The sequence below is a fragment of the Rhipicephalus microplus genome, chromosome 9, assembly GCF_043290135.1.
Source record: "Rhipicephalus microplus isolate Deutch F79 chromosome 9, USDA_Rmic, whole genome shotgun sequence".
Lineage (NCBI taxonomy): Eukaryota > Metazoa > Arthropoda > Arachnida > Ixodida > Ixodidae > Rhipicephalus > Rhipicephalus microplus.
Window position 1 is genome coordinate 36,256,922 of NC_134708.1, and position 11,551 is coordinate 36,268,472.

The 11,551-nt window shown below is 43.4% G+C and overlaps 1 protein-coding gene across 1 annotated transcript in view; it reads right to left on the bottom strand.

Annotated features, from left to right (window-relative positions):
- The window catches only part of LOC142771297 (sodium-dependent proline transporter-like), a 28,934-nt gene extending 17,865 nt beyond the window's left edge, over positions 1–11,069 (bottom strand). Inside the window, exons 1-6 of the mRNA XM_075872772.1 lie at positions 10,930–11,069; positions 9,732–9,863; positions 7,917–8,086; positions 7,211–7,392; positions 5,181–5,313; positions 1,145–1,279 (exon numbers count right to left, since the gene is read on the bottom strand). Coding sequence (XP_075728887.1) covers positions 1,145–1,279; positions 5,181–5,313; positions 7,211–7,392; positions 7,917–8,086; positions 9,732–9,863; positions 10,930–11,056 — 879 coding nt within the window. The 5' untranslated portion in view covers positions 11,057–11,069. The remainder of the gene's footprint in view (positions 1–1,144; positions 1,280–5,180; positions 5,314–7,210; positions 7,393–7,916; positions 8,087–9,731; positions 9,864–10,929) is intronic.
- Between the last annotated feature and the right edge of the window lie 482 nt (positions 11,070–11,551).

An 11,551-nucleotide genomic window follows, 5' to 3' on the forward strand; every position in this document is an offset into this window, starting at 1 on the left:
TTTGTTTTACAGTTTTTTGTCTTTTCCTCTTCATAGAAATGAAAATCTTATTTCCAACAAATTTGTTTTTGTTTAATTGTTGTTTGCTTTCTACATCTTTTTCAATTTATACCATTTTTTTCTGCCTGCATTACACCAAGAGGCTACGACAGCGTAGGATAACAACATGACAGCCAGATCTCTTAAGTGCTAAAGTGGGCGTAAAGGCCCTTTCAAATGCCCTTTATGTTGTCAATCACTGGTTCAAGTGACGCTGACATTTAAGTTCTCGAAATTGACACAGTGATTGCAGAAACTAACACAAGTATATCGGTACCTTCCAGAAGGTCTGTCTGCGTGCCAGCGCTCGGAAGGAACAGACGAACTGGAAAACGCCGACTACTACGTTCTCGACGACATGCTTGGCCGTGCCATTTTCTTTTAAGAGAGTGTTATTTTTCAAAAGAATTCTACATACAGACAAGACATACCTTTATTAAAATTGCCTACTCATGACATTCATAATATGCCCCAATATACACGCGTGTCTACAATGGGGACTGTTTGTACCTGAAAACAAGATTTCTAGTGAACACAATGAAAATTAAGCACAGACGAACATGTACAGCCGCGGCCATATCTGTGTAGAGCACGCGAACAGCAGTTTCTCGCTCTGCGGGGCGAAACCTTGGGGCAGTATGAGGCTCTGACGGGGTCAAGCTGACAACTAGGCCTTGCATGTTCCTGATACATCACTTGAGAGTCCGCAATTGCCCGAAGGTTTCGGCCTGCAAAGCGAAAACCGGCCACTTGAGCGTTCTATAGAGACATGGCAGTGGCTGTACACTTCATAAAAAGCAGCAAATACATATACCATACAAAATGCAAGCTCGAGTGAAATGACTAGCCCTAGTCTACCTTGTCAGTAATTAAGACAAGCCAATGTCACTGCTCGTTACAAGAATAATTCTCATTCTCCTCTCTGCTGAGTACAACACAAAAAACACAATTAAGTATCCCACCAACGAGAAAAACTTCAAGTTTTTCTCCGCCATGCCCACCCGACCCACTAAGATTTCAGGATGCCCTACAGGCGTTACATGTCAGCTCAGGCCCAGTGTCATAGAAAAAGCGTGAACTGTAGTGCAACTGTTTTACATTTCACCTCGTATTCGAGAAGTCGGTGCCACTTCGGTAGCAGGTAGTAGGCAATGCCGAAGCTGATACCAGTGAGAGTCGTGCCCCGTATGAGTAGGGCGGCCATCATGAGTACAGGCAGGAGGACAGTCAAGAACGCTACCTGCGTCGAGCGAGGAAGAACAGTCTGGGTTTTCGTTGGAAATATGCAAGGAGTTTGGTATATTTGGTCTCAAGGACATAAAAACTCAACTGGCTCGGTTTCATGGACTCTGATGAATCATCGAAGCGGTAGGCATTCCCTTCGGCAGGCTAACGCATTTCTTTGCTTTGAAAGTTTTTGAGTTCGCGCGTGTAATGTTCTTACACGCGTGTCATTTTCTTACATGACACGCGTGTCAGGATTATCATGTTTGCACCAGTCATATATTTCGTCATCCATTGACGTCACGTAACACCAAATTTGCTATACGGTATGTGGAGCTAGCAAAAGGGCCGCGAGTACATCATGAAAGGCCTAATATACTCCAATGTAGTGTTGACCCGCGCGCACGCTGGACACAGTGACGCTACGTTAGCGAAACGCGAGCACTCTATAGTCTGACGCCAGGCGCGACCGGCGCGACCAGCGTCCATAGGCGCGGCCCGACGGCAACCGGCGCGAAATGTGACATGCTGCATTTCGCACCGATGCGTTACCTATACAACACTGTGACTTCCTCTTTTCGTGACCGAGGTACGCTGGACGTGCTGAAACGCGCCAGCGTCAAAGCAACGCAGCGCGACACGCGTCTGCAAGTATATGGCAGGACCGGTGCCTAGCGTGGCAACGCCGGCGTGACGCGACGAAATGAACGCCGGCGAGCACGCGCACCACGTCACGTCGAAACGTATTGGCGCCTTGACTGCGGCATGTAGTCATGTTTTGACATGACACGCATCTGATCGTTATCATGTTTGCACCAGTCACATACCTTTGTTAACCATTGATGTCACGTAATACCGAATTTGGCATATGTGAAGCTAGCGAAACAGCCGCGTGCGCTTGAAGAGTGGCGTGTAGTCATGTTGTTACATGACACGCATGTTGCGATTATCATGTTTAGAATCTCATTTAGCTATGTCGTTCATTCGCGTCGCGTAATGCCGAGTTCGGCACATGTGAAGCTTGCGAAACGGGCGCGAGCGCATCATGAGCGTAGCATGTAGTCATGTTGTTACATGACACGCATCTCACTTTTATCATGTTTGCACAAGTATCATACCTTCTTCTACCAATCACGTCCCGTAATACAAAATTTAGTAACAGTGAAGCTAGCGAAACGGCAGCCAGTGCATGATGAGCTTGGCATGTAGTCATGTTGTTACAAGACACGCATTTGATGATTATCATGTTTGCACCAGTCATATACCTTCGTCATTCATTGACGTATCGTAATACCAAATTTCGTATATGTGACGCTAGCGAAACGGTCGCGAGTGCAGCATGAGCGTGGCTTGTAGTCATGTTGTTACATGACATTCATGTCATAATTTTCATGTTAGGGTCTGTCGTTTGTGTTTGCCATGGAGTCATGTCATACCATACCAATTTTGAAACAAGCCATGTGAACGGAACCACCGCAAGAACTGCAGGACCATCTATTGTAAATCATGACATTCATGATATATATGTAATGATTTTCATGTTATAACTAGTCAAACCTGTTCTTCATACAGTCATGCTATGCCATACCAAGTTTGGTATCGATACCATTATCGAAACGGCCAGCAGAGCTAAAAGTCGTAGGCGGCTGGCTAGATAGATAGATAGATGATAGATAGATAGATAGATAGATAGATAGATAGATAGATAGATAGATAGATAGATAGATAGATAGATATACAGACAGACAGACAGACAGACAGACAGACAGACAGACAGATAGATAGATAGATAGATAGATAGATAGATAGATAGATAGATAGATAGATAGATAGATAGATAGATAGATAGATAGATAGATAGATAGATAGATAGATAGATAGATAGATAGATAGATAGATAAATAGATAGATAGACAGATAGATAGATAGATAGATAGATAGATAGATAGATAGATAGATAGATAGATAGATAGATAGATAGATAGATAGATAGATAGATAGACAGACAGACAGACAGACAGACAGACAGACAGACAGACAGACAGATAGATAGATAGATAGATAGATAGATAGATAGATAGATAGATAGATAGATAGATAGATAGATAGATAGATAGATAGATAGATAGATAGATAGATAGATAGATAGATAGATAGATAGATAGATACGCTCAAAGTCGCTGAAGTTCGCTAAGAAATGCTTCGCATTTAAAACAGAACTGTATGAATCAGCGAGATTTGGACCAGGGCCCTCGGTGTTGCGGTTGTGTACTTTGCTAGAAAGCCATGATGGTGCTTCAAACTGCTTCTGAAAGGGACTGCACAAACGCATCATGCTGACAAAAAAATTTCGTTAATAGATGCAAAATTGCGTGATAGAGCACCTAAGTAACATCAGCCGTCACCCATTGCGAGTTGCATAACGCATAGAGTTTCCAAAAATCAACTAGAGGGGACCCTGGCACTGCGTTCGATCCGCGACCAAGACAATGATGGGTAGTGCACGCATTTGCCTAGTCTTTGTGCTTGCGGGCTGCAAATGCACTTGCGGCTTCGTTTATGAAAGTGTTTAGGTTTTGTTTCAAAATAGAGAGCAAACTGTTTTGAACTGTGTTACCCAATCTAAATTGGTACACCTAAAACATTAAGGCGGTGAAACGTAAGTGATATAATATGACAGATTGCTGTTTCCTAATAAGGCAGCTTCAAGTCATGTGAAGTCAAACGGAGCCGAAAGTAGGAAAATTAGGCAAATTAATGTACTACCCATCATTCCCATGCTCACTGAAGCTTCATGCGTTGCAGCTCACGTAGACACTCGCCCCTTAGTTCTTCAAGTTCCATGTAGTGTATATATAGAAAACTTTATGAGATAATGAGCCAGTACTTTGAAGCATCTAATCCACTGCATACTGCCCAGACGCAGAAGTCATCTTGCTCAGTCACAGAACCAGCAAAGCACGTATAGTGCATCACACACTGTTTTTCAACTACGAACAGGTACTGCTACGAATTGTTCCGTCGCAATGTCATTTTTTATAGCGCAGTAGGGGCCCTGTAACTGTACCTGTAGTGTTTGCCTTAAGGTAGTCTACAGCGTGCTCTAGAAAGGTTGCTTCTCCAGATTTAGCAGCGACTTTGCTGCATAGTGGGCAGAAGCCTCGCTTTTTTATACACGTTAAATATTTCCCGCAAGATTTTACACCTTTTAAGCAAATCATTGAATCGAAAATTGTTAAGCAAGATGGGCAACTAGCGCAGCCAGTGTCTCAGGAAATTAATCAGCAACAAAACTTTCAATAGTCGAATGATATGAAGGAAGACATGAAAGGTTCGAGATATTCAATAAGGAGAAGACTACTCTAACGTTTCTCTCCAAAAGTAATAAAATGCTAATAAATGAACAGTATAGGTTGTCAATCAAGCATCACTGCAACAACTGCAACAAAGCAAGAACTGCAACACTGCAACAAATTCAACACAGTACCAACTGCAACAGAGTAACAACTGTGATCGTAACAATTAAAACAGCAGCAGTAGCACCTTTGGGGCACCAGATTCATTTATAAAAAGGTGGAATATCAAACAGCCAGAAGGGTTGAAAATGTGATTGATTGAAATGAATGGTTAATATTTCACACATAAAAAAACATTAACGCCAGCGCAAGGCGGTTGAAGGAAGGCAAACAATAAGATTTAGAAGGACTGGTCTAGTTAGTTACTTTCGGTCTTTCAAAGATTTCCCGCACGCGAAAAAAAAAAAGCGTTCCTTGTCATTTAAAAGCAGCAATAGCATTATCTTTACACAATAATAGGCTTTCCCGAAATTCAGATGTACGAGGTTGAAGCCGCTATGGGATTCTTTAGAAGAGACAGCACTGTGACGTTAATAAAAAATTGGCTCGGAGAAAACAAACCTTGCCGGAAGAACGGATTCCTCTGCACACGGCGATGAAGAAAATAAACCATGTCACAAGAAGCGCGACGAATACGTCTCCTTGGACACCGCCCGGTTCCGCGATTCCCGAGCTAAGGCCCAGAAATCGCTTGCTGCAACGTACGTACGTAAGAAAAAAAAGAGAAGAAAGACAAAAACAGAAAAATGTGAGAATTGCAGCGAGCTTGTCTAGGTGGTGGTGCCGTGTAGGAGTAGCCCAACTTTGTAATGGCATGCAAGCAGCACTGGAAAAGTGTTCTTAAGCCCATTCTATATCAGTCTACACAAGCCAGTATTGGGGTATAGTTAGGCAACATCAACGAAAACTGTTCACTGCCGCTATTGGGCTCCGACTTTGACACTCATTACGTTTCTTGACAGCTTCGCAGTGGAGTTTTTGCCTAATGTATTAGCCCCGCCGCGGTGGTCTAGTGGCTAAGGTACTCGGCTGCTGACCCGCAGGGCGCAGGTTCGAATCCCGGCTGCGGCGGCTGCATTTCCGATGGAGGCGGCAATGTTGTAGGCCCGTGTGCTCAGATTTGGGTGCACGTTAAAGAACCCCAGGTGGTCTAAATTTCCGGAGCCCTCCACTACGGCGTCTCTCATAATCATATAGTGGTTTTGGGACGTTAAACCCCACATATCAATCAAATCATGCCTAATGTATTAAGAAAAAATATTACAGAGTCCCACATGCAATAAACTAAGACAACATGAAGGTGGGAGACATATTCTTTATTCTCCCAATCAATAGAACGACACCACCTTGCTACCCTACGAAATATTTCTCTGTCTTACCTGGGTTTGCGCTGCTTGCATAACCGACTAACCTTTGCCCGTGGCATGATTTCGTTTGATGACACCATGATGAAAGATGATGTCGTACTATCATAATTTAAGACATCATAGTGACGTCGGAAATTTCGACGACCTTTGGTGACACGTGGTGACGTCAAAATTCATTGTTTTACGTTACTCGTCGCCTACGCTGCAGGACGCCAACACCGCCAACATGGGAAGTCAAAGCCAATGGTTAGTTTCAGTGCTTGTGTGGCATTTTTGGCTTTCGTAATCATCTATAAATTATTATATTTCTTCTCATATTATTGCATCTCCCCTAAGTAATTTCAACAGCAGCAGTCACTACAGCAGCAGCACACGCTCTTAAATATATTTAGTTTAAAACTGAATAGTGTTTCATTATTGAAGAGTACGCTCCATATTACATTACTCTGAATTCGGAGAAAGAAATCACGCACTTCCTAATTTCATAAAACCTATCACCACAATGCTTTCCTTCAATCACTTTGGATTCACCCGGCACCGTACTATTCAACTCGCCGTGATCACGTGCACAAAGTCAGCGTACCTCGTCACAACACCTTCGCATGTTCACAATCATTCCCTCCTAAGAACTCAACAGATTTGAATACCCTACCTGCATCATTAGTAAGCACCACCGACCCCACTCGTTTTAAGAATGCACTAATAAACTCGCGATCGTGAATTGTACTGACAGGCGTTCGTGTTATTGTCTGTTTAGTGTATTCTTTGTGGTTTGAGTTCAGTTGTCTTTTAATAAAGTGTACTCCTTGCACGTAAAATTTTACCATTATATTTGTCTTCTTAGTTATGTGTTTACATAATCTCGTATTTATTTGTTGTTCAACTATATTTCCGCCCCTCCCCTCTATAATGCACAAATGCACCCTGAGGGTCACACACATAAATAAATAGTAAATATTAAATAATAACTAACTAACTAAATAAATAAACCAACCACAATAATTTACCCCAGGAACATGCTGCACACCACCCTGCTGATTTTACAGAAATGCAACTCTGAGCACATCATCATTTACGAAACGCAGAAGACGGCATACCTTGCCACACTCACCGGGGGGCCCTTACCTCGACAAAACGTACGCGTGTTAAAACAATAGGTTTACCGCAACACGTGGCTGGACGAGACTTAACGCACTGGACATATTACAGGCGTAATGCACTTACTAGAAGAACTGCTCCATCGATGTCTCGTTCGCGTTCTTGCATCCCTGGTACCTGGACTCGAACTCGTCTCGGGGCACCATGACGACCACGGAGCCGTTTTTGATGGGCACCGCGTCACTCTCGGTAGAGTTTACGCGTCCGAAAAGGATTAGCAGAGATTCGTTGGCTTCCTTACATGATTTCTGAATGTGAAAGAGAATGCATTAAAAAGAAAACAGAAATCATCGCAAGATTATTGTAAAACTCAAGTGACTTTTACCCTATCGATTCTACCCGAACTATCCCTTCCTACGCACTTACTCACGCTGAACGTGTCATGGAACCGTGTTGGTGCAATAACATACAACGCAATATCAAATAGTAATCGGCGGGTGAACTGCAGCCAGATCACATTATGAGATCAGCAATGCTTTAGTACAAAGATTCCACCTTAACCTAAGATCAAGCCTACAGTGACCAATATCAGCTTCTCAAACAACTACCAAACAGAATAAGCCAGGCTGTCCAGCTTTGTAGAGTGAGTAAATATGCCCCCTATGGAAATGCATATACTGCTGCCTCATGCTTTTCATGGTAGTTCCAGCTGTCGCTTGGCAAGCTTGATTTATACACGTTGAACACCGGCATTTTTTAATGTTCTGGAATTATGTACCAACTAGCCTACCAGCACGCACTGAAGCACAGACGAGTTGTTCTCATTACTTACGAATACGGATCCTTGTACAAAGCAATACTCGTTGGTCCATTCCGGGTTGCACGTGGTCCAGGGCTGCACTTTCCACAGGGAGTAGTAGAGGTAGGCGAGCGCGTAGGACGAAATCACGCTGTAGTAGATGCTCGTGAGGACGACAGTGTACATCATGACCATGGGCACGCCTGCGCAAGTTCAACAGTGCTTTTGTTCGTTCTTCTCAGTGCGCTCATATTTACCTGTAGAGACCGAGTATTCTCTGAAAGCAACGACGGAAGAATAGCACGCACGCACGCACTCACACACACACACACATACACGCACACACGCACGCACGCACACACACACACACACGCACGCACAAACACACACGCACGCACGCACGCAAGCACACACGCACACGCACACACACACACACACATACACGCACACACGCATGCACACACACACACACACACTCTCTCTCTCTCACTCTCTCTTTCTCTCTCTCTTCATATAGATAGACTAAATAATTTTGAGAAGTTACAATGATGCGAAGGAAGGTATAGACGATGGTATTTGTGGTAATTTTAAAGTAAATCAAAAGAAAATCTCGAGCAACATAACTTGCCGTGGGGACGGGCGAAGCTGCAAGCTTCGAATATCACGTCCGATATTTTACCAATTCAGCTACAGCGGTGGCCATCCCACTATTCACTTTACATGGCATATATGTCTATTTGAACGTGGAAGGGTCAGCCAGCGCCGCTAGCTACATGAAGGTGAGTGTGGGACACTCTTTTTATGCCTGTTGGCGTCGCGTAGCACGTGATATCGTCGCACGCTGGCAGCTTACACATCATGCCTTTCTTCACATTCACATTATAAATGCTACTAATAACGCCCTCTTTGCTTTCCTTGGCATAAGTGTGTGTTAGTTTTCAGTCATGCTGGGTCGAAAGAAGTGAACCAGCCCCTAAAAGTTTCTATTTCTTGCTTTATTCACATAAGTAGGTTTCTTTAGTGGCAGTGACAAATACAATTTGGCGAAACTGTGGTTGGAATGAATACGTTTTACGTTAAATTTCGGTCGTGAACTTTCATAACTTCAACACACTTCTGACCGTTTATTGGGTCTTTACAGCTGCGCTTCCCTCGACGTGGTTTCTCATATATACTCCTGAAGGGCAAGATGCTTCGAATAACACGTAGAAGAATGTGGTGAAGCCATTTAAACCACGTCAAAAAGGTATAATATTATTATTAAGTAATACGGAGATGGGATGGCTCCCCCTGGTGCCCCAGTGGTCCAAGCTGCTCAAACGAAAGCTGCCTAAAGTTTAAAAAAAAGCCATTTAATTCATTCGCATTAGCTTTTCTAATAGTCAATGGACCGTTACTCTTAGTAACATTATGGTCCAGTATCACAAGTATTGAATATAATTCTTTACTTGAACTGAAATGATCGACTTTGTGCCAGTTTTAGTGTTTTACAAGGCTTGGGAAAAGTGGAAGTAACTATTCTACCTGAAGCCCTTTTAAGAGATATAAGTGTGTCCCCGTTGTTGGTGGCACTGAAACTATGCACGCGAGACTACAATCATTTATACGTCTCACCACGCCTCCTTATTGTCCACTTTGTCCTTTATAATGCATGTGTTTTAAATACGAGAATTATTAATACACTCCACTGTGCTCTTTCCACTACAGCTGCTGCTGCTACTGCTACAACTGCCACTACCACTATCAATAATAATAATAATAATAATAATAATAATAATAATAATAATAATAATGATAATAATAATAATAATAATAATAATAATAACGAAAAAGAAGAATTATAAATACACTGAGCAAGCGGCACGCATGCGAAGGACTTGATGGTAGAGGAGCTGCAGAACTGTCCCAGAATGAGCTCCAAGAAGTACATGGGACGTCCGAGCACCAAGAGCAGGATCACATATGGCACCAGGAAGGCAGCTGCACAAGCGCGAAGAACGTGCGTAGCCATAAAAAGCTAAATGATAAACGTACCAGAATCGCCATGCTAGTGCTTGTTCCCATGTTAGTGAATTACCAATGTACTTTCATTGGCGTATCACAAGTACAACTTCACCTTAGTGAGATGCAGGTAATGGTAGTTCTTAAATATTCAACCCTTTCGTGGCTACTATGAAGCTGAATTTATTAACGCAGAAGCATTTCTCAGCTTGGTTCGTGGCAGTGCATACGTGAGAGGCCTCTGCGAAAAGCCACGCCCACAAAGCACGTGACCTCTCCCACTGGTTCCAACGCCCAGTTAGCGTCAAGCGATACTCGGCATACGCTCCATGTGCTCCTTCATAATAACCATATAGCGAGAACAAATGCGTTCATGTTTGGTATTGTAAGACAGGGCTCTCAATCTTACACCTTGGCTGCAGATGACGTTCTTCATCCCGTATTACTCTTTAATCTTCTGGATAAATATTCTCATGAGCAAAGGCGTACAGAGAATTTTTTTGGAGGAGGCGGGGTTCCTTGGAATGGTCATTTTCACCTAAATTTTGAAGGAGGGGGGGGGGGGGGGACAGGGCCTGGTGTTTCACTTCCTGGGTATGCCACTGCTCATGAGCGAAACGGCGAGGGACCTCTAGCATGTTTTTTTTTTCTTTTGAGGCAGACTAAGCTGCAAATATGTATTGAATCCTAACCGTGGAACATGAACTCTATATTTCAGAATTGACGTCAAAACTTCAGGAATTCATGAGAATATTATCAATACATCTCTCGAATCCTGGCATTTAATCCTCTACAGAAATGACCGGTACATGACATACGGGAAAGTTTCCCAAAGACAGCGCTAGCTGACCTGCATTCGAGTTCCCTTCCACTCTCTGTTCTTTGTTCACCTTTGTTTTTTATCATCAGTGCGGCCCGTTAGCTGCGCTCAGCGTACGACCCCATTCGTAAGAATATGCTTGGGAAACTTGTGCAACTCAGCTATACCATTGCAGGCAAACAAAGAATCTTTGGCGAGTAAAATAAATCAAAAGCGTGTACGTACCACCTCCGTTCTGGTAAGTCAGGTACGGGAACCTCCAGATATTCCCCAGGCCGAGCGAGAGAGAGAGGCACGAGAGAAGGAACTCGATCTTGTAACCCCACTTGTCACGTGGCTCGGTAGATTCCATAATTCTCTGGAGCTGTGGCCTAAAAATAGAAAATATTACGTTGGTAGCACGACGTACACGTGCCATGGCACTTCACCGGCTGTCACTTGCGTTCATACTGACCTTTCTACTCACCTAAATATCGAAGGTCTATCTAAGACATTGTGATATTCGTATCTTGTAAGCTATCATTGCATCAGAGCAAGGGTGTATGCAGAAATTGTTCGGGGTGGGGTGCACCTTCTTGATCTTAAGTGGGGACCGGACATGCAACTGGCCATTTCACGCTATGAATGCGTGGCAAAAAAACATTCGGGGGGGGGGGCAGGCACTTGTGTGCCACTTTCTGGTTGCGCCTCTGGCCCAGGGTGTGACTACGGCCTGACTAATTGGCTTGCCATTACATAATTTCTCATGAAAGAGTGTTAAAGTGAGCTCGTTGGTTCACTTAAACAACCTTCTTCTTACCTCAAGTGTTTGTTGTTTCCGTCATTAGAGGTGATGTATTCTAAACAA